Source organism: Vulpes lagopus, chromosome 3, assembly GCF_018345385.1.
Source record: "Vulpes lagopus strain Blue_001 chromosome 3, ASM1834538v1, whole genome shotgun sequence".
NCBI classification, from domain to species: Eukaryota; Metazoa; Chordata; class Mammalia; order Carnivora; family Canidae; genus Vulpes; species Vulpes lagopus.
Genome location: NC_054826.1, coordinates 97,727,753 through 97,750,591, shown reverse-complemented (window position 1 = coordinate 97,750,591; position 22,839 = coordinate 97,727,753). Strand labels below are relative to the sequence as shown.

The 22,839-nt window shown below is 48.2% G+C and overlaps 1 protein-coding gene across 5 annotated transcripts; it reads left to right on the top strand.

Annotated features, from left to right (window-relative positions):
• Nucleotides 1-1,693: 1,693 nt before the first annotated feature.
• On the top strand, nt 1,694-22,607 carry AGFG2 (ArfGAP with FG repeats 2). Of its 5 annotated transcripts, none has more exons than XM_041748006.1 (13): nt 1,694-2,052; nt 9,729-9,822; nt 10,882-10,997; nt 12,096-12,249; nt 12,855-13,002; nt 13,682-13,807; nt 14,496-14,528; nt 18,904-19,021; nt 19,168-19,253; nt 19,439-19,522; nt 20,573-20,701; nt 21,016-21,101; nt 21,394-22,607. In XM_041748006.1, the coding sequence occupies exons 1-13, from the start codon at nt 1,832-1,834 to the stop codon at nt 21,451-21,453; spliced, it is 1,455 nt and encodes a 484-aa protein (XP_041603940.1). In that variant the 5' UTR covers nt 1,694-1,831; the 3' UTR covers nt 21,454-22,607. The 5 variants fall into 5 exon arrangements, with proteins under 5 accessions (XP_041603940.1, XP_041603939.1, XP_041603941.1 ...); XM_041748005.1 differs by having other exon boundaries at nt 12,849-13,002; XM_041748007.1 differs by having other exon boundaries at nt 12,837-13,002; nt 19,460-19,522.
• Nucleotides 22,608-22,839: the final 232 nt, after the last annotated feature.

Sequence of the window (22,839 nt, the reverse complement as noted above, 5' to 3'; positions counted from 1 at the left end):
TGCTGCTATAACAGGTATGATGGCTGAAGCTGGAATAGATCATAATATAGACTTGGGAGTGGAGGTAACGCCCTGTGAGCAACAAGATAGGAGTCTGGGGCCCTGACATAGTGGAGAAACCCCCCAGCCCTGAAATGCCTACCTAGATTTTTACATGAGAGATAAATAAACTTCATTTTGTTTAAGCCCCAATTATTTGACGTATTATGTCATAGTAGGACCTAATTCTAACAAATACAGGTTCCCATCACATTTAGAAGAAAACCCAAACTCCTTATGAAAGCCTGGAAGGTTGGTTCTATGTGATCAGTTTGCACTGCAGGACAATCCCTTCCATTCTCCCCTCACTCACCATGCTCCAGTCACTCTGGCTCTTTTTCTTTCTTTCTTTTTAAGATTGATTGATTGATTGATTGATTGATTCATAAGAGGCACACACAGAGAGGCAGAGACATAGGTAGAGGGAGAAGCAGGTTTCCTGCAGGGAACCTGATGCGGGACTCCATCCACATTCCAGGATCACACCCTGAGCCTACGGCAGACGTCCAACCGCTGAGCCACCCAGGCATCCCATCACTCTGGCTTTCTTTTTCGCTGCTTCAAAAGTTTCTTCATGCTCTAGGGGATTTGCACTTGCTTTTCCCTCCCTTTGGGTTGTTCTCCTCATATCTTCTCATGGCTGACTCCTTTTAGTTATTTTGGTCTCACCTTAAATATCATTGAGAGATATCATTAGAGATGGTTACCCTGACCAATCTAAAAATACCCAAAAAGTCACTCTCCCTTACAATACCCTTATTTTAATTCTCTGTGTAGGACTTATCACTAATCGATGATTCTTTCATGTGTTTATCATTTGCCTCCCCCTCCTAGTAGGTAAGCTCCATGAGGATAGGAATTTTGATTTTTGGTTCACTACTGGACTTCCCTGGACTAGATAGAACAGTGCCTGACCGATTAGACACTCAATGCATGTTTGTCAAAACTGTATCACGGATAGTGTGGTGGTTAAAAGCAGGTTTCTAGTCAGACAACCCACATAAGAATCCTGGTTGGGCCACGTATCAGCCATGTGACCTCCCTCGAGTCGTATAACCTAAACTCTCTATAAAATGATATTTCCTGTGGCGTAGGTTAGGAGTAAATGAAATAGCATTTATAAAGCACTTCCTCTCCTTTTCCCTCCCATTCCTCTGGGGGCTCCCTTCTTTTCCTCCTCCCCTTGGTTCCCCCTCTTTCGCCACTTCTCTTCTGCTTTTCATACCTCTCCGCACATCCAGCGGAGACTGGACCTTTGAAATTTGGCGGGAATGAACGTCATCATCCAAGAGGACCAGGGCTGCGCACGCGCCAGACACCTACTTTTGCTCGCGCGCTAACTTTGCAGCCTCAACAGCCAATCAGGGTCGGCGTCGGAGCCCGTGTTAGCTGGACTCACCAATCGAATCTGGGAGGCGGGCCGCCGTGGAGGCAGTGGCGAGAGGGGGCGGGGACAGGGAGAGGGCACGCATAGTTCTCCCGGCAAGGGTCTCTGTGGGCCAATGGGAGAGGCCTGCGGGTGAAGGCGGTGGGGCGTGGCGTTGGCGGCTCCCGCAACCCAAGGCCGTCCAAAGTCGAGCCAATCAGAGTGAGGAGGTGGGAGGAGACTAGCCAATCAGCGTGCAGAATAGGCGAGGCAAGGGGTTGAGGAGTCTCCCGCGGACGTCGCCGGCTCCCTAGCTTCTGTCAGGGGAGCCGGGCGTGCGGAGGAGGCAGAGGAGGCGGGAAGGTGGCCGTAGTTGAAGGGCCAATTGCTGACTTGCGGGGAGGTGGTCCGAGGGACCGGACAACCATGGTGATGGCGGCGAAGAAGGGTCCAGGCCCCGGTGGCGGGGTCAGCGGGGGAAAGGCGGAGGCGGAGGCGGCCTCGGAGGTGTGGTGTCGCCGGGTGCGGGAGCTGGGCGGCTGCAGCCAGGCCGGGAACCGTCACTGCTTCGAGTGCGCCCAGCGCGGGGTCACCTACGTAGATATCACCGTGGGCAGCTTCGTCTGCACCACCTGCTCCGGCCTCCTGTGAGTGTACTGGCGGGGGGGGGATGGGGCAGGACAGGGAAGGGGCCACGGAGTGTCGGCGGGTGGGAGGGGGGCAGGGGGCTAGGCAGCGGGGATCGGGGCGAGGGGACCGAGCTGAGGTAGGGGTGGTGGCGGAGAGGCCTGGGGAAGCGCCTGATGCGCTCAGAGGGTCGTCTGCTGCAGAGCTGTCACGGGGAAAGGAAATTGGCCGCGGAGACAAGACACGATGCGAGTCGCGTTGCAGGGGAAAGGACGGACACCGGAGAAGAAGGGAGAAACTCTCGAAGGGAGGGCAGGCGGACCGAAAGTAGGGAGAGTTGAAGGGAGCCGGGGTGGGGAGGTGGTTAGACATTGAAAGCGCCCGAGAATGACACACACCTTGAAAGGGAACTCTGTTTAGGTGGGGGACAAACAGGAGAGGAGTAGAATAAGCTGGGCTCTAGATGAAGGTGTACTTTTCTTCCTTCTGGCTTGTACCCATCCTGGAGTGTGAGATGGAGAAACCAATTTAAAATAGGTAAGTTAACCCGGGCTAACAGAGTAGAAAGAGTGACAGGTAAGGAGCCATGTTGCGGTGTTCAGGTGCAGGTCCTAATGGTGCAGGGCTGTGGACTACTACCCAGAGGTAGATTTCTGACACATCTTAAGAGAGCTGGTGGGTTGCCCTGTTAGAGAGCTTAACTTTTCCAAAGGTTTGGGGATCTGGATGAGCCATCCTTAAGTGTAATAGTTTATACCTTTAAGCTTCTTGTTGCCATGGCTTGATCCTGGGAGTAGCATCTGGCAGCTCTTTCTAGATTTGGGGGAATTTTGTATAATCTGCAGTGCTGCACTTGGCACTGGCACTGAATTTGGTCATGCCTGAACTAATTTAGAGCCACAGTTCTAGGCCAGATTTCTGGTTACAGGGTAAGTTTCTTTTTCCTCGTAGGGAATTATTTGGTTAGATGCCTGATTAACATCAGATACCAACCCTGTATCTCTATTTTGTATAAGTTTATCAAGAGATTTATTTGGACTTGCTTAGGATGGTTTTAATACATTGATATTTGTCTAGTTGGTTGGTGTTGTATTTAACAAAAGGTGCTTTCCTTGTTTCTTCTTACATCTTTAGGAGCCAAGAAGGGAGCAGTACTGTTCTTACATGACAGATGGGAGAACAGAAGCAAAGAGAGGTTTACTGATTTATCCAGTGCCATATGGGGGTTGCTGTTTTCAGCATTTGTTATTAGATATTAGTTAGGATCATGGCAGATCAGAAATGAAGATCCAAGTCTCCTAAGATAACAGTGTAGGATTATTTCTCTATTTGATTTTTACCTCCTTGTTCTGATCAACCCCACTTGTGTGTAATGACTTTGGTCTAAGTGAAAGCCATTATGGCTCCTGGGACAACAATTAGAACTCAAACAGGAATGTGTCAAAAAGTAGAGACTTAAATGAAGCAAAAGGATAGACCTGAGACTGGGACAAGTACTCTGAGGAGAGAAAGAGCAAAGTTTAGGACTATTTATAGCAGAAAGAGAAAGAACAGATTTCTGAAGATCCTGTTGTGAAGAGGAAAATCTGATTATAGAGTCTGGGAGCAGGCAGATAAAACTGATGGTATATCAGAGTCTAGGTCCTAGGAAGAAAATGTTTGGAAACAGTGTTAATTCATTCCCATGGTTAGCTGTGCAGCACAAAAGATAAAGCATAACTAAATGGGAGAGCTGACACTATTATTATTTTATAGATCTTGGTTTAAAGTATCCCATAGATAACATTTCCCTTCTATAATGAATATCCCTGAATCAGGACAGAAGGAGGGTCAAGGGATCTGGCACACATTAAAAACCTGATTTCTTTTGCTAGAACAGTTAACTCCTTAAATATCAGTGCACAGTTTTAGAACTTTATCACTTGTGCACAGTAAACTCAAGGCAGGTTGACATTATAAGGAGAGAAATATCAGAAGAAACTCTAGAAGAAAGCTTTGGTTGCCCTGGCTGTGACTGTCTGCCTGGGTTCTGGTGGTACTTCTCACCATATAGAACTCATTGGAGTTCTAATTAGCATGAACTAAGTAGGGCCACACATAGGAACTTTATAAAAAGTATTGCCTGTGCCCTGGGACAGACAGGTGCTGGCAGGACCTGGCAGGTGGGCCCTAAACAATGTGTGAGGTGTGGGATGCTTACTACTGGCTGCAGAGTGACAAGAGAGCACACACAGTTCTAAAGACACGGAGGGGCATGGCTCCAGGGTGACACTTAGACCAACTAACATCTTAAATCCACATGGTTGATTGACCAAAGATCAGGATTTTTGTGGTACTGGGAAGTGAAAATTGTGGTAGGTCAGGAGGCTGTCCATTCATTCATTCAGTCTGTCAACATGTATTTATCGAGTGCCTATCAAGCCCCAGATATGGTCTCAGGCACTGGAGATATGGCAGTGCACAAAATTGTACCCATCTTTATGTAGCTTATACCACAGTGGAGGCCATGGACTCTATCTAAATCAATCATTAAATATATAATTGCCGATAATAAGTGCTGTGAAGTTAAATTAAGCTCAGCATGGGCTGGAGAGTGATAGGAGCTCATGTTGAGGTAGGATGATGAAAAGAGAAAAAATATTCTTTGTTTAAAGAACAACAGGGGACTCCTGGGTGGCTCAGGAGTTGAGCAACTGCCTTTGGCTCAGGGCGTGATCCTGGAGTCCCGGAATCGAGTCCCGCATCAGGCTCCCTGCATGGAGCCTGCTTCTCCCTCTGCCTCTCTCTCTCTGTGTCTCTCATGAATAAATAAATAAAATCTTAAAAAAAAAAAAAAAAAAAAAAAAGAACAACAGTATGAAGGGGATGGGAATTCAAGTCCCACACTTTAGCACCATAGCCAGGGAAAGGAGACAGTGAGACAGGCTTTATCTTGAAAGCCAGCTCTCTATTAAGCATGTATGTTACAAATATGTCCATTTATTAGGGGAATGGAGTGTTCTGAGGGCAGTGAGCTCAATTTCCAAAGTTCCCAGCTGGCTGCACAGTCTGATGGAGCAAAGTTGACTGTTGCAGCCAAAGTTGAATTTCCCAAGATCTGGAGAAAATTTTTGATTTTAATACTGGTGGGTGGGTATGACTATGGCTTTGTCACTACATGTACAAGCTCATTCTCATTTTCTTTTTTCATGAGAAATACTTTCTAAGCTCTAGCAGAAAACCACAGCGTTGGTGTGAGGGACTAAGAGAGAAGCTGCTAGTTTTGTCTGTTTCTAAATTTATATACATGCTGCCACAATTGTAGGTCCCAAATTTGACCTAGTTTTATTCATTTGGTTTTCGTCCAATACCTAGTTTCCTTAACCTGGATATAGGTCCTTTTCATTTCCCCAAAATATACATTCAGCTGTGTCTTTGGTTGTGTCTGACTCTTCTACTACAGAACAAAGCTAGGACAGGGTAAAAATTGCTGCTAAAAAGTGCTTTTTCCAAAGCAGTGGCTTCAAGTTTTTTTCTTTCTCTGGTTTGCCTGGATGCCTCAATGAATAAACCACATTTCTTTAATAAGAAAATAGATTCTAAAAAAAAAAGAAAATAGATTCTGAGGCCTACAATGTCATTGACATCAGGGTTGGGCACTATCTTTGACACCCAGTCTTTTCAGCAAAGTCTGTGGCATGCTTCCCTAACCTAGATGTTTGAGTTCATTCTTTAATCCATCATCCTTCAGGTCTCAATAATATATAACTTGTCTCCTCTACTTCTGCACAACTTCATTCCCACAGCAGGATTAAGTCACAGGTCAGGTGGACAGAGCTCTGGACTGGGTGTGAGGTGTGCTTGACAGCTCTTTCTTTATGACAAGTTCCTAACTTCCTTGTGCCTTAGTTTCCCCATCTGGCCTTGCTGGTAGTGGTTCCTGGTTGAGGCACTTTTATCTCCATGGAAGAAAAGGCATAGTGTGTTGTTCAATAATTCAGTACTTTTCCATCCGTCTCAGAGAGATAGACATGTCTCTTGCCCCTGTATTAGTCACATCCCTCCATCCCCTCCTGCCTCACCTTTCATCCAAAGAGATGAGAAGAAGGAGAAACAATGTAAAAGGATTTGGAATGAGCCTGAAGAGGAAGGCAGAGGATTCTGTGTGGCTCTACATGAGTGGACAGCAGTTTATCATTGTTGCAGGAATTTTAGATCAGGAGGAAGTTTTGTAAAATTAGTGAAATTGAGCCTGGAGCAGGTAATAGGGGAGCTCTCCTATTAGGGACTGGTAACAGTCTCTAATAGGGACTCTTTTTGGTGATGTTTGGGTCCAAGATAAGAGCCAACAGTGGTTTAGCTGAACCCTGGTCAGAGGCAGAGAGGACTAGAATCCCAGAAGCAAAGAAACCCCACCTGGGAGGTATGAATTTGAACACTAAATATTCAGAAGTCAGGAATTCCCGAGTCCAAATTCGGCACAAATGAAAGAACTTGGGTGCTGGGTAGAACTGTCTTTTTCCATTGTTGGCCTGACAGAACCTTCTTATCTGAGCAGCTGAGCAAGTTTGAGACTTTCATGAAGCAAGATAAAAGCAAAACCTGGGTTGTGAGGGAGATGACCACAGAAAAACAAAAGGTGTGGTATTTGTAGAAATAGTTGTGTGATCATAAGGGAGGGGGGAGAGAGGCAAGGAGAGAAAATTGGGCGGGCTTTAGGGTCCCTGCAGTTTGCTTTGCTGCCAGTAATTCAGGGCACTTCATAGAAGGATGCAGAGTACTTCAAATGCCGGTCAGGTGCCCCAAGAAACAGAAACTGAAGTCAAAGGCGTCATGACTGGGCTGAGGCTCAAGTCCTAGTAATATACTTGCTTTCAGTTGGAAAAACTTACCCTATTCTGGGCAAATAAATTTATCTCTGCATTCCCCCAGAACCTCCTGTTAGAAATAACAGAATGGATTTGCTGTGATAACCAAAGGGCAGTGTCTCCTTCTAGCTCTCACTTCTTTTGGGGAGAACCTGTGAGTCATGTTGGGGAGACTGGGTACAAGTTGGAGACTTGAGTCTGTTTGTTTTCAGGCCAGTGACTCAGATCTGGCCCCTCGCATGATCCTGCTATGTCCCCAGAGAGACCCAACACTCCTCTAACATTTGATTTCAGCTACTGGGAGGAGAGGGGCTCTTGTTTCTAAATTGCTTCTGTTCAGCCAGCAATGACCTCTCTCTGATTCAGAAACAAAATGCTCTGACTCATAGGCCATGTAACTAGGTCCTCTTCCTGGGCTGCAGAATGTTGCCTTGTAGAGAATTTTCCCTGCCCCCAGACTGTGGCTCTAGTTATACATAATCCAGTCTACAGACATCAAGGTCAGAGCAGTGCTTTTTGTACTGTGCTATGGAAACATCCTGTTCCCTCAAGATTCATTTGGCCCAAAGCACCTAAATCACTTATTTTCTCTGCTTTCCCTTCATCCTATCTTCCACCCTCCACCCCACCCTCCCAAAATTCTCCAGTCCAAGCTTAGCCATAGGAAGTTCTGTTGTTCCAATCATCCCCTCTAGACTGATGAATGGGTCAAATCCCATCTCCTCCCCCAGGAAGCACCTCCCTGTTTACACTTTGCTAACAGTTCCTGGTTGTCCTTTCAGGAAATGTCAATGACCTTTTTGTGATAGGCTTTAAATCTGTTCTTCTAGTGTAAACAGAATACATTTTACTTTTCCCATGACCAGTTCCTTCCTTCCCCCACTGCTGCATCCTGGTGCCACATTCTCTCTGATCCGGCTTGTGTGTGCCTAAAATGGCACCCAACTATGTTGAGGAGTATCTTTGTCTAGGCTCCTAGGGTCATTGTAGGCAAGCATCGGCTGATCAAGGACTAAGTCCTACATGAAATGTGATATATGTGGTATATAGTGGTAAACAGCTGTCCTATTGCACCCCCAGAGTGCCTACCATTATGCCTTGTATTTTGGCAAAGGAAATATTTCTAAGTAAGTGGTGAAGATAAGAACTGGGATCATAGGAACGGAGAGGTCTGCTTGGCTGGACCTTAGAACATCTGGCATTTTGCGAGGGAAGAGCCTAGAGATTAAGGTGACCAAGAGCTAGGGAAAGAATATAAAAGTCTGTCTGGACTTCAAAATAAAACAAGGCCATTAGTAAGGCTTTAAGAGAGAAAACTGGAATATCTCTGAAATATGATTAGAAGAGTCTTCAGGGTAGATCAAGTTTAAGAGCTATTGTTTGACCTGTAGTTATAAAGCCTTGCTTTTGGATTTCTCTACTCTAATCTTTCTTTAGGGCATCAGTCCTCTTTGGTAATGTCTTTTAAAGGGTTATTTAGAGACCCTTTACTTAAAAGGCTAGCAGCAGAATTGCTGAAAATACCTTCAATTGTAGCCTTCCGTGTCCTGTCCTTTGTTAGAATCCCACAATCGGTAATGTGTTATCCAAAGGAACTGTTGCTCTTCACTCTTCACTCTATATCATGTCACCTGTCCCCCCTCCCACGCCCCACCGCCTTGGCATACCCTTACACAGACACTAACATGCACACTGCCAATCTTCTAGACTCGTAGGGACATCTTCATTTTGTGGGTATACCTGTTAGCATGAAATTTCTCTAGGATTTCCATTTGGTAAATTGTGTGATCTCCTCCTTCCCTCTGGTTGATCCCGATGGCATCAACCGGGACCCTCTTTTAGAGTTTCTTTTATTTTCACATCTTGATTTGCCCATTTTCAGGGGAGTGAAAGTCTGAAGAGGCCTCATCAGCTGAGACTATCTTTCCTGCATATGCCAATGCTCTTTCACAACCTGGTCCCAGGGTCTGGTTTATTTGTTGTAGTTTGGCCAGTTTTGTTTTCATCCGATGAATGCAGTTGGTCTGGACCAGAGTAAAACTTAAGGGAAAAGGAAAGGGGAACCTGGCTTAACGCCAAGTTTCCCTTGTTAGAACACTCCAGAGGGCAGTTGAGTGTGGGCAAGAAAGCTTTCTTGTCTACTGTAATCTCTATAGGGCTTCTGTGGGCACAAATAGACTCCCAGAGAGTTAACAGAATACACAGAGCTGACACAAAAGCATCACTACAGGATATATGTTCCTGACTCATGCCAATCTCGTATCTCATGGTTAACTCTGACTTCCTCCTGCTTCATCGAAAGATCTAGAGCTGAGAAGGTCTGGACTATTTCTTTTCTCAGAGATCTCTTAATAAAAGAGAGGGACCCCTCTCCATCCCTACCATCACACTTCCTGTCTAGACAAAGAGGAGAGGCAGCCAGGTATAAAACTATGGCAAAACAGGAAATGGGATGTGGGCACATCTCTGAGTTCCCAGAAGTAACCCCCCACCCCACCCCACCCTACCCACCCCTCAGCCTGCAGGAGGAACCCTGCTAGGAGAGAAGGCAGGTTCCCTGCCATGGAACCCAGGCAAGGGAGACAAGGCTTCTGGATAGGCAGGCCCTACCTTCTTCTCCAGAATGAGGGGATCCCAACACACCCCTGACTCTCATTAAAAGCTGCCAAAACAGTCTCACTTCCCTTCTTTCCTTGAATCAGGAAGTAGCTTCGTCAGGGAATTCTACCTGAGTTCTACCTCAATTGATGTGTTGTCTTCTCCTTTCTCCTTCCCCATCCTCCCATAAACAGACCTGCAGTGCTAACCACTAACCACGTTGTACTTCTCTTCCTGTTTCTCTCTCACAGGAGAGGCCTGAACCCTCCCCATCGAGTCAAGTCCATCTCCATGACAACTTTCACTGAGCCTGAAGTAGTGTTCCTGCAATCCCGTGGAAATGAGGTAAGCCAGCACCGATGGAATGGTTACTGGCTATAGTTGCCCTGCTGGCCAGGGGAGCTGTGTCTCATGATTATGGAAAAAACCCACAGCTTTCCTTTTTGGTCCAGTTTCTTTTATTTTTTAGTATTGACTATGTCTTATGCATATTTGTATATCCATAGAATCTTCATTATACAAATTATGGTTTGTCTAGGCCTTTGTTAGAGAAAGCAGGGAAAGGAGCAAAATCTCTATAGGGGGTGACTCCTAGGCACTCACAGGGAAGACTGCCCCTTGACATTTAGAGCACCACGTTGATGAGCATTCAGAATTGACTCAGAGTAAGATCTGGAGCCAGCTCTACCAATCTGACCCTCAGAACCCTGGGTATAAGCCCATGCCATGTACTCGAATGTTGGTTAAACCCCTTCCCCAGCTAAATCTGCTGGTGGTGGGAAGACACTGTCCTTGCTGTTAGCAGTCCAGTCCTCCTAGCTTGTGGGTGACTGGCTTACTTAGAGGATACTGACAAGGGAAGGCCTCTGGAGGTGTTCTGGAAGCCATAGCTCTGACGATCATCCCTGAGCCCACCCCCATCCAGATTTCATTCCCCATAATTCTTATGGTCCTCTCTTTTCTTTTACAAGATGTGTCATAATATGTAATTATAAATCAATTTTTTTAAGATTTATTTATTTATTTATTTATTCATGAGAGACACAGACTGAGAGAGAGGGGCAGAAACATAGGCAAAGGGAGAAGCAGGCTCCTCGCAGGGAGCCCAATATGGGACTCGATCCTGGATCCCGGGATCACGACCTGAGCTGAAGGCAGGCCCCCAACCACTGAGCCACCCAGGCGTCCCTTAATTATAAATCTGTTTTTACTTACCTAAGGCACGACCTCCTCATTAGATGGTCAACTCTGTGAAGCCATGGATCGTCTACTTTGTGGGTATACCCAGACCCTCACATGTGTCCATGCTCATTAATATGTATGGATAAATAAATTGGAAGTAGTATCATTCCCATCTCATGCCTTATGCCTGAACTCCTCTGTTACCTGAATCCATTCCTTTAGGTTTGCAGGAAGATTTGGCTGGGTCTTTTTGATGCTCGGACATCTTTAATACCGGATTCCAGGGATCCTCAGAAGGTGAAGGAATTTCTCCAGGAAAAATATGAGAAGAAGAGATGGTAAGGAGGAGGAAGGATATTGCTACGGAGACGCATGTCCAAAGGGATTATTTATCTGACAGTCTAGTTTCCAGACTTGAGTTGGTTCTTCTCTCAAAGGCCAGACTTGGGTTGAGTATATTCCATCCAGATTCAGTTAGGGCTCAATTCTGACTTCAAAATCATGAAACTACATGAAAGGACAACTTGTCCCCAGTTACTAACTTTGATGCTTCTCTTTTGGGGAGATACTAGGCTGCTTAGAGAGGGGCTAGGCCTGTGGGAGTGTGAATCAGGTTTATAGCTTAGCTGGGCCCATATATGCAAAGAGGCAGCTGGAAGCACATACCCTAGAACTCTGTGCTTTTAACCCATCCCATCATTTCATACACAATGTATATGTGTTCTATTTTCCTGGTGACAAAAACACTGTTTCTGCTCCCCCTTGCTTTTTCTTTCCCTAGGTGGCCTTCCTATTGCTTGATCTCAGGGGTGTGTGTATGTTGGGGGTAACTATAGGGTGGAGAAGAGAACTCAGACAACAAGGAGATCGATGTGGACAAAACAGCATTTTGGAGTCCCTCCTGGGGGTGTCCTCCAGATAAAGAAGATGCTTCCAGAGTAGAGACCACATACATATGCTAGAGTGGAGGGAATTTTATCAGAAGTCACAGGAGCTGTCAGGATAGATTGTGAGCACTTAGAAGAGGAGGTGGCAGAAACTTTCTGTGGGACTGAGAATGAGGAACTCGCAGAAACACCTAGAAAATAAAAAGGAAGTTGAAAAATAGATTCACCTGTCCAGCAGCACTACTGACACATTATTACTTAAAACCCAAATGGTTTGATGTCAGAAAGAGAAAGGAGAGAGGAGGGAAAAACAGGCCCACATCTGAGCAAAGTGAACACTACTGCAGAAAAGAATGAGCATCCAACAGTAAATGGGATACTCAGGATGGGCAGGACTTTGCTGAGTTGCTCAATTCCCTTTAGTTCAAACAAGGGAATCAGTGGGAAAGGGCAAAGGGACTTGGGCTGTCACCTGTGATTTCAAGTGCCTACACTGAGCATGGCGCATGGTGTTACCCCTCCTTTCAGCCTGGCTATTCTTTCTCAAAGGTATGTCCCCCCAGACCAAGTCAAGGGGCCCGCTTATACCAAAGGCAGTGCCTCCACCCCCATCCAGGGCTCCATCCCAGAAGGAAAGCCCCTGCGGACTCTTCTGGGGGATCCTGTGCCATCTCTCTCAGCTGCTGCCTCCACCTCTAGCCAGGTAACTCTCAGACCTGCCCTTCAAGGCTAGTTGGGGATTTGGGAGACAGGGATGTCAGTTTTCTAAGTCCAATCCCCTGGACTTAGCAGACAACAGTATTGGAGGTGTGAGTTGGTTCTCAGGCCTATGTCTTGGACTCACCTCAGACTCTTCTATCTTTTGGAAGAAAGAACCCAACAGGAAGTGGTATTTAGGAAAGTCAGAGTATCGACTTCAAACCTAACCATTGCTCCAAGGAAACACAGAAGGGGCCAGGATGCTGCCTCAAACCCCTGGAAAAGATGAGGAAGTAACAGCTCTGGGTTACTTGGGGGGGGCAAAATCTTGGCACCATCCCTGTGTATCTCAGGGTTACGTTCTCTGAGAAGCCCTAAAACGTTTGCTTCTGGGAACTGGTACACTGCGAAGACAAAGAAGCTAGGTACATGAGGGGCTCAGGCAGCTTCTGCCCAGAAAATCACTCAGTTGAGGGCAGTTTCTCCCTCTCTTCTCTCTCCACTTGCCTATCTGGGGGCAGCCTAGGGAGCCGTGCAGGGGCCCTGTCATGTCTGGGACCCCAAGTGCTCTATGTCATGCCTTCTCTCAAGTCTATCTGTCAGTCGCAGCCTCGGACGTCCCAACCCCGGAGCTCTCAGCCACCTCCCCACTCTTCCATCAAGAAAGCCAGTACTGACTTGCTGGCCGACATAGGTGGAGACCCCTTTGCTGCTCCCCAGGTGGCACCAGCTTTTGCTGCGTTCCCAGCCTTTGGGGGTAAGTGGGGCTTGGGAGAAGATTCCCACAGTGTATACCCCTGACACAAGGAATTCACGCCCTTGAGGTGACCAGGTCCCCACCCCTGTCCCGTCCTGCAAACATGATGATAATTCTGAAGCATCAAAGTTGGAAGGCCTGGGGTCAAATGAGAGTGTCCAGGATTATATCTACCAGTTTGACCAGAAAACATCACAGTCTGGGACTACCGGCACTTCCTATTAGAACACTGGAAATCACCTTTTTATTACTTTCTTTTTCTGTTAAAATGGGGGCAGGGGGCTCATCACGTGTTCCATTCCCGCTGCCCTCTTCCCAAAGATCGGCAGCAGCCAACAGAGGGTTGAATAAAATGGTATCTAGTTCCCGTTTTTCTTCTCAAGCCCTTCCCCACCAAAACCAATTTTTTTTCCCACATGATTCAGCCTAAAGTAAGCCCTGACAAAAATGTGAATGCTTCATGGAGTAAGGATAAAAGATGGTGGAGAGGGAGCTTGGAGGCCTCTGAGGTCCCCTTGCCCCCAGTGGTTATTTGGCCCTCTGCCCAGGCCCCTGCCACCTCTCTCTGAACAGGACCCTGTGGAAAGGCAATGTCCCTTTGGCCTTCAGAATTAGTATATATTATAACAATTCTATGAGCATGTTATATATATAGCCTTTATATTCCCTCCACCTGTAGGCCAGACACCTTCCCATGGAGGCTTTGCCAACTTCGATGCCTTTGGCAGTAGCCCCGGCTCTTCTGCATTTGGAAGCATTCCTCCAGCTGGCCAAGGCCCCTTCCAGGCCCAGCCAACAGCCACAGGTAAATTCTGCCCTGCTCTATTCTAGTCCCCTCCTCTCTTCTGACTATGTTCAGTTTTCCACATCCATACATCGCCCTTCATTCACATGTGCACCAACCTAGAGATCTGGGCAAAGGAGACAGGGGAGGAAGAGAAGCAGCCCTGGGAAAGGAAGAGTGGCTCCACTGCTCTATTTTGTCCTGTAGAGAAAACAGCTCAGTTGCAGTAGCAGTTGTGCAGGGTGTGCATAGAAGATTTCTGACCGGGAAGTTTGGGGGATCCCAGTCCTCGAAAAATCAAAAGCGGACATGACCTTTCCTCTAGAGTGCTCTGATGGTCTGCGATGTATGCTGCCCAAAGGGCAAGCACTGGGTCAAAGTCCAAGATAGTCTCCAGAAGTCCTCACTCACCCCTGTTAGAACAGAAGCATGTATCTTCAGTGTTGTGTTCAAAGAGACCCCCACACACAAAAAAAGAAAGAGACCCTAAAGGCGACTGTCATTAAACATTTGGTTCCTCCCTGAGTCCCCAGACATCAAGTCTTCATAGCCTTGGGGCTGGCCCTTGGCCTTTGCATGTCCTGGACACACAGGAGGGCAGCCAGAGTGCCATAAAGACCTGATGTCTGGAGAAAGCTAGTGACTTACGCTCTCTCTTTCTCCCCTCCCCCACCCACCTACCCTTCCTCTTCTCTACCCTCACTGCCAGCCAGTCGGATGCTAACTGGAAGTTACAGCTTTGGTGAGTTATTCTTCCCACCTCATAGCCCACCCAAGGTGGAAACCTCTCAGGTCCTCTGAGCTGAGAGCTTTGAGGTCTGGAAGGAACCTTCAAATGTAGCCATCGTACAAATGAAGCAGTTCAGCGGTTCCCCTGTCATGCAGCCCACAGAGTGGCAGAGCTCGGCCCAGAGCCCAGACTCCCCGACTCTCACTCTGCCCACAGCCTTCCCGCTGTGCCACCTCAAATTGTCTGTTCGCTTTTGTTTTTATTTTATTTTCATTTTTTTGAATGGGACAAGGAGGGACATTTCATATTGATGAAAGTTAAAATTCACAAAGAAGTTCTCAACTTAAAGTACCTGACAGGGTGGCCTTGAAAGTCATAAAGCAAAAACTTAGACACAATGAAAATCTAATACAGAGTGACCGAGAGGGGGATGATAGTAGACTCATGAGATTAATAATAGATAGAGTAGATAGACAAATAAAGAAGAAAGTAGGCCATTTGAGTAACACTTGAACAAGGTTGACCTAATACATATAAGCAGAACTTTGTAATCAAAAGACAGAATTTTCTTTTTCTTTTTTTTTTTAAGAATTGTTTATTTATTCATGAGAGAGGCAGAGACATAGGCAGAGGGAGGTGCAGGTTCCCTGCGGGGGAAGCCTGATGCGGGACTCGACCCCAGGATCCCGGAATCACACCCCGAGCCAAAGGCACATGCTCAACCACTGAGCCACCCAGGCGTCCCAAAAGATAGAATTTTCAAACACAGAACCCTTTTACAATTTAACCACAGACTAGGAGACATCACATCAATTTCTAACAAATAGAAATTGTCTAGGTCACATTCTATAAAATAAAAGGTATCCTGAAAGATGTCTAAAACTCCCATAAGTAAAAAAGAATAGGATAACAAGGAAGGAATACAAGCAGCAAATACCCAGAAAAAAATCATGAAAATGTTCTCGACTAATCAGAGAAAATGCAAATTAGGGTAAGATAATAATTTCGCAAGTTATATTCAAAGATTTAAAGATTAGTGATGGCCAGTACTATGCAGGGAAATTGGCCCTTTTGCATGCTACCAGTAAGAATGTAAGCTGGCACAGAAATATTCAGTGTAGCAGGAAGAAAGTGCTCTTGGGAGAGAGAAAGCCGCCTATACAAGGTGGTTATAAATTGGCCCTGTCAGAGATGCATGCCTGTCGCAATCCCTTGTCCAAAAGGCCAACCTTTGAAGAAGAGAAGGAAACTGTCAGTCCCGGAGCCCTCCCTGGCTGAACCTGAGGTGAACTTCTGTCCAGTGTCTAGTCATCTCAAAACACAGCTGGTCTGCAGCCAGCCAGAGCCTATCAGCCCTTGTGAGGCTCCTGCTATTGCTAGGAGCATCCCCATATTATCCCCATGAGGAAGGAAAGATCTCCATTTTGTAGTTGACAAAACCGGCTCAACTTGGCCAGTGACTTGGCCAAACCCCAATGGCTGATGAGTGGCAGATCCTGTTCACTTCCCACTGCACCGTGATCACCAGGGTGGTTCTCTGAGTGTGACATAAAGAACTACTGGGTATAAAGTAGGGAGGATTGGGTGAGAGGTGGGTGTCTTTTCTGACAAGCCTGGTTGTATTTTTATATTTCTGAGGGGGAGTCTGGAGAGGGGAAGTTTCTAAAACTGCAGTTTCCCCTGAAACTGCTAGAAGGCCTGTATGCCAATCCAGCCACAGGGAGTGAGGCCCTGGAAGTACAGAAGAAGCAAACAGGAACACAGGTGTACCTAGCTTCCCAGAATGGGCTGACAAAGTGCCCTTTGTGGACCCTATCAGAGTGAGGGCGGGCTCTGCCCTCTAGTGTCCGTCAGGAGACACAGCCCAGTAGGGCACAGCCCAGTGGGGCAAGCACCTTCTCTCACCTGGGAGCTCCCTGACAGGCCTAGAGCAGTACTGAGGCTTCTGACCTGAGTGATTGTTCTGGAGTTTTTAGAAAAAAGCCCCAATACCTAGGTGGCTCAGTTGGTTAAGCGTCTGCCTTTGGCTCAGGTCATAATCCCAGGGTCCTGGGATCCAGTCCCCCCACCCCCACCCCTCTGCATCAGGCATCTTGCTCAACAGGGAGCCTGCTTCTCCCTCTCCCTCTGCCTGCCGCTCCCTCTCCTTGTGTTCTCTCTCTCTCTGCCAAATAAATAAATAAAATCCTTTAAAAAGAAAAGAAAAAAAAGCCCCTAACTTAACTGAGGAGAAACCAGGCTGAACTTTGAGGGGGCCAGGGAGCAATACGGATTTGAGAACCAGCCTGGCTTTGCCATTCCTCCCTTGCCTAGTGTCTTTATCTTTCCCTGGCCCTTCCTCTCACCTCTGGGAGGCAAAAGAGTCTTCCCTTGTGAAGGTTACCTGTTGATTCTTCCCACTCTCTACAGGCTTTTTTCCATCAGCTTGCTTATCTGAGTCTCACCTCTACTCTCCACCTCTGCCATCACATCCCTCTCTTCCCACAAACAGACTTTAGGTTACCTGGCCTCTGGGAAGAGGAGCCTGTGGCCTTCACTGACTCTTTTTTTTTTTTTTTAACACTCTTGGTGGCATAATAGACATACCATTCTGCACCTTGATTTATGTTTTAACTGAACAGTACTGCTAGATTTTATTATCAGTACATGAAGAGCTTCCTCATTGTATTGTTTTTTTTTACGGCCGCACAATAGCCCTGCTTATGTGTATATCGTAATTTATTTAATCCATCCTATGTTGATGAATATGTAGAATGAATGATGAATATTTAGTCTTCTACTCTCAAACAGTGCTGCTGTTAATAACCCTGCATGTGTCATGTTGGGCACATTTGCAACTTCTATCTGTGAGAAAACTCCTGGTAGTGGAATTAGTCTAGAAGGGGACACAGTTGAAACAAAAATAAAAATATGTCACTACAAATATGTCAGGTGCCCTGAGGGCAAAGAACAGGGCTGTTATGAGAGGAAAACCAGGCTCTCATTCAGACAGAGGTTGGGGAAGGCACATCTGGAGACATGGTTCTGTTGAACCCGAAGGGTGGGGAGACCTACAGGTGGGGCCTCTTGTTCAAGGCTGAGGTGGAACACGCTGAAAGACTGGAGCTGAGAGTCTAGGAGAGCCTCTTGTTCATTTGCATTTACTACCTGAGCTAGCCATCACATTTCCTTTGAAACCTCATCTTATTCCTCTGACCGCAGAAATGGTCTCTTAAATCATAGGCTTTGGTGATCCCTCACATTTGTGTACTTTTCAGATTCCAGAATACTTCCTGAGAATACTTACCAGGGTTTGTGGGGGCTGTCTTTATGGCGCTTTGTGCCACCATAGATAGGTGTGTGCCTACACCATAGGAATGTACCACACTATGGAGAGGACAAAAATGAGTTCAGGAGAATAAGATAAGTTTGCTCAGGTCACAGCAGTAGCAGGGAGTAGGGCCCCAACTAGAGTTCAGTTCCTCACACTCTACTTCTCACATAGTCATGCAGCAAACAATTCCTGAGCACTGTCATGTGGCAGACACCAGGCAAAGTGTGTTTCCCTTCAGTATACATCTCCCAGCACCCATAAAAATCGAGTCTTTCCCATATGTAGCCTCATTTTACCCTCAGAGCAGCCCAGAGGCCCAGAGAGCTTGACAGGATTCCCACCATACAGATGACACTGAGACACACCGATAAAGAGGCTTTCTCCAAAGGACAGGAATTTCCTGGGCTTGCTTCTCAGGCTGTTTTGTAAGCCCCCCATGTGAGCTTCCCCTAGGTGCTTTTTTTTTTTTTTTAGATGTGATGACCAGAGTGGTCAGAGGAACCCTGATCTAAGCCCCTGGCCTTAGGATGGCTCTGGTAGGAGTGGGAGCCAAGCTCTCAGCTGAAGAGCTCCACTCAGTGCTCCAGCGGGGACTCTGCCTTCCATGAGAGGCTCCTGAGTGTCTGGGCCTTTCTGCCCTTCGCAGCTCCTCACCCACTCCCACATCCCCCATCCCCTCTACCTGTCCCTTGCTGTGATTTGTTCATACATGGAAATGCTGGTTTGAGGAAAAGACAGGTGGTTCCAGGTCTTGAAGAAAAAATGAGAACTGAGTCAAACTGGACCAGAAGGGACAATGAATGACCTGACCCAAGGGAGGGCAGCTTTCCCTCAGCAGTGGTGGCTTTGAGCACTAGGGAGACTGAGAAAGGCTAAACTGCCTAGAATTCTTGGCTGGATTCAAGGCCCTCTGAAGTGGATGATTCAGGGGGAAATAAGCTCAGAGAATCCAGTGGGGGCCACTCATGCCATCATTCTGCTACTTCTCCCCTGCTCCCCCCACCTCCATCTCTTTGGCACCTTCCCTCCTGCCTCACCCCTGCACTCCCCGTTCTGTTTCCTGTCATTGCCCAGGGAGCAGCCAGGTGACTCCATTTGGTGCCTCTCCTCTTGCACCCAGTCAGCCCAACAGCCTCCCAGACATGGGCAGCCTCCTGGGGCCCGGAGCATCAGCTGGAGGTATCCCCAGCAGGTAGGTCAAGACATCTGCTCTGGGGCAGCAGGCTTTTCCCAGCCTGCTCAGTTGCTCCCATCGTCGTCAAGCAGAACAGGGTTTGCCATCCCCTGGTCCCTTGATCCTGGGTGCCCTGCACACTGACTTCTCTTTCCATGTCACAGCGTCTTTGGGGTGGCTGGCCAGGTCCCTGCGCTCCAGTCGGCCCCAGCTGGTGGCGGTGGTGGCAGCACAGGGCTTGCCTTCGGAGGTGAGTCTTGCCTGTGGAGACCCTGGGAGGGGATCTGAGGCCAAGAGGAAATGGGCTTCCATAGAGAGGGAAGTAGAGAAAGAGCACCCCAAGACTGTGAGGAATGCTATCAGCCCAATATTAACTACATGAGTAAAGAGTAACCCTCTCTTTCTCCCGCCTCTACCCTGTTCCACCCTGAGCAGCCTTCACCAACCCTTTTACAGTACCTCCTACTCACGCCCCGCTGCCTTCCACCAACCCGTTCCAGCCCAATGGCCTGGGCACAGGTAAGCCTCCAGACTCTGCCCAGAGTGCAAATTCCTCTCTCCTTCCTTCTCTCTTTCCCTTCTCTCTGTTTCTCTGTCTCTCTCTGTCCTTCTGTCTCTGGCTCTCTCTGTCTGTCTATCTCTCTCGCACACACACCCCTCTGCAGGAGGAGTGGCAGACAGCCTCAGCTGGCAGCTGTGGTCTTCCTGAAACGAGTCCCCCTCTCACCCTTCACCAGGCCAGACCGGGTTTCACTTACAGGCCACCTAGTGGGCAAAGAGTAGAAGCACCCAAGTCCCAGGATCAGAATTTAAGAATTACAAAAAAACAAGCTGCTACTTACCGGAGCCGGTTCTGCAGGTTTAATGGCTGATGTGGCAGTGACTCTCCCTCTTTGCCCCTCAGCCGTATCCCCCCAGCACCCAGCCTCTCTCCCTTCTGTGTCCCACTTACAGCCTTGCCCTTGGTCTCTGCTTTCATCTGCCAGAGTGTTGTGATCTCCTCAGTCCCTATCCCACTGCAGCCTCAGCTCTTCTCTCTTCAAAGGCACACTTACCCCACCCCACCCCCACCTTTTTGTTGTTGCTGTTCTTGAAAACCTTGAGACCAGGAAGAGAGATTGATAGCAGCTTGCATGCTGACCTGACGGTGTGGCAAACACTGCTGAGGGCTTTACACCCAGGATTTGCTTTTCCCAGCAGCCCTAGGAAAGGGGATGGTCCCACTTTTAGAGATGAGACCACTGAGGCACATAGAGGGCTAGTACTTTGCCTTCATTGATGCAGTTTAACAGGTAGCTGGCAGCTGACCCCAGTTCTGGGCCACACCCATGCTCGGCACTGCTGTGCCCTCTGTCTGTGCTACAAGCCACCATGGGCAGGAAGAGGGCAGGTTTACTAGGTTGCAAAAAAGCTGAAGACTTCCAATGGCTCACTCAGGGTACTTTTACTGGGTACCTCTGGTTAGGGAAACACTCTATCCCATGTCCCCATCTTGGACAGATCTAGGAAGAACTGTTCTCCAGCCTGCCTTCCAGAGCTTCTCCTGACCTTCATGTCCTCATTCTACAGGGTCCAGCTTTGGGATGAGCAGTACAGGGCCTGGCTTCCCCCAGACAGTGCCTCCCACCAGGGCCTTTATCAACACCTTCCCACCACCAGTGTTCCCCCCACAGACCTCGATGACTCAGCAGCAGAATGGTAAGGGATTCAGACCACACCCTCCTTTCTTACCCCATTCCTCACCCAAAGGGACTGCAGTAATTGGGGCTGGGTATGAATATTAGGACTGTTAGGATGTCAGATATCTGAAATAGTTCCCTTTTGGACCAGTAGGGGGCACCAGAGAAGCCACAGACCTGCCAGTGTCCTCTGACTCTGCTCCAGACCCTTATTGTAGAAAGGCCCACTCTTGCTGCCACTTTAGGATGCAGGGAGGCCCAGCAAAGCTGGCCAGCACCAGCTTGAGGGGAAGGGCTTACACTGTCAGCTGAGTTTTTGCTCTTGCTTCCCAGGCTCTTCCTTCAGCGACCTAGGATCAGCCAAGCTGGGTCAGAGGCAACTGAGCCAGCCAGCTGGGACCTCTACCAATCCCTTCATGGCAAGTGCCCAGTATGGCCTTGGTGTGGGGGATGGCCTGTCTCTGGGGGTCGGGGGCAGAATCCTTGAAGGAGAATGGGGCAATGTGGGGTGGAAGCCCTGCCTTCGCCGTGCAACGGTGAGTGGGTTAGTCAGTGGGTCCTGCTGTCTCCCACATTCCCCTGCCCCCCACTTGCCTCAGCTCACCAACTTTCCCAGAATCCTCAGGCTCAGCAGTTCTGGGGGAGAAAGGAATCCTGGCCTGCAGCTTTTCTCCCCTAATCCCCTAATTGGTGACTGTTGTTTCTTTTCAGACTGGATCCTCATCAAGCCCGTTTGCCTCCAGACCTTCAACCACCAACCCATTCTTGTAGCATTGTGTCCCTGGGGGGCCTCTTCCCCACCCTCTGGGGCCCCTCTACTCCCAGGAGCTCTGGTGACCATTTGCCTGTGGCATTTCTGTGGGTCTGAGACCAGAATGGGCCTTGTTTTGCAGGGAAGGGGTCTTGGGGATGGCGGAGGTGCTAATGCTTTGCTTGGGGCTTGCAGATAAAAGGGCAGCTTCCCGGTCAGCTGCCCCCAAAGCTTCCTCCCATCCCCACTCCAGCTCCCACCCAGGAGGAGGCCCAAGAGGAAAGCAGGCAGGGACTGGCCTGGAGGAGTATTGATATTTGATTTCTCAAATTCTTAATTATGATGACAATAATCCTCCTCTCCTGCCTTCAGCATACATCGTGTTTCCTTCACCCCCAACCCTGTGGACAGAGGAAGCTGTGGGTGCAGACGGACCAGCATTCTCCTGTGGGAGCAAGCCTCCCCGCCTCCCCAGCTTTCCCATGCTGGTCTCCTTGTGGACAGAAGCACCGTGGGCAGAGTAGGGTCAAAGTGGAGATGAGGTGTGGTGTTGACCTTGGACAGTGATCAGACAGGTTGAGAAGGCTTTGGTCGGGGGCAGGGGGGCATAGGATGCCCTTGATGCCCTGGCTTGGGCCAGCACATCCTTTTATCCCCATCCCCATCACGCCAGGAGGCCCTCCATAGTTTTGCTTCTCCAGCTCCCTCCCTCATCCTGGGTACTCAGGATGAATAATAGTTTTACCTATATACTTAGACATGCCCAACTCCTGTCAAGCACTTTAGTTTGCTGTGGTGTCATGTTTGGATACCAGTGTTTTATATTTATACATAGAGAATTTTCTAATATAGCCTATTATATATACACACACACATGCACACACACGCCACAATTCTCCTGCTCCCAGACAACTCTTTTACATGGGAAATGGAATGGATCCCCATCTGTGCCTCAACCAGCAAAGCCGGAGCTCCAGAAGGTGGTGGGGAGGGTGTTCACAAGTCCTGACCACTCCAGAGCCTGGGCTTTTCCAGGGAAAGGCTTTGTGCAATTGGCTGGGTTTTTTCCTATCTTTTTCCCATGTGCCTCCCCCACCCCCAAAATCTCTGCACCAAAGATGTTGCAGGCAATGTTGGAAAAGAACTGTATTTGGAAGAAAAAGGAAATGGCTCACATGGTCTCGCTTTGAGTTAGTTTGAGGGGCCCCAGTGTGCCTAGTAGGTCAGTGAAGATGATGATGCTATTGGCTCAGGACAGGAATTCCTTGCTGGACATGGCCAGGCCCCATCAGAGCTGGAGTCCTGGTTAGCAGTGGGAGGGAGTGCAGTGGGAGGTGGCTGCAGTGAGGGGGTGACTCCCACGGGGCAGGGTGGTGCTGGAGGATGGAGATGGCGATGGTGGGACC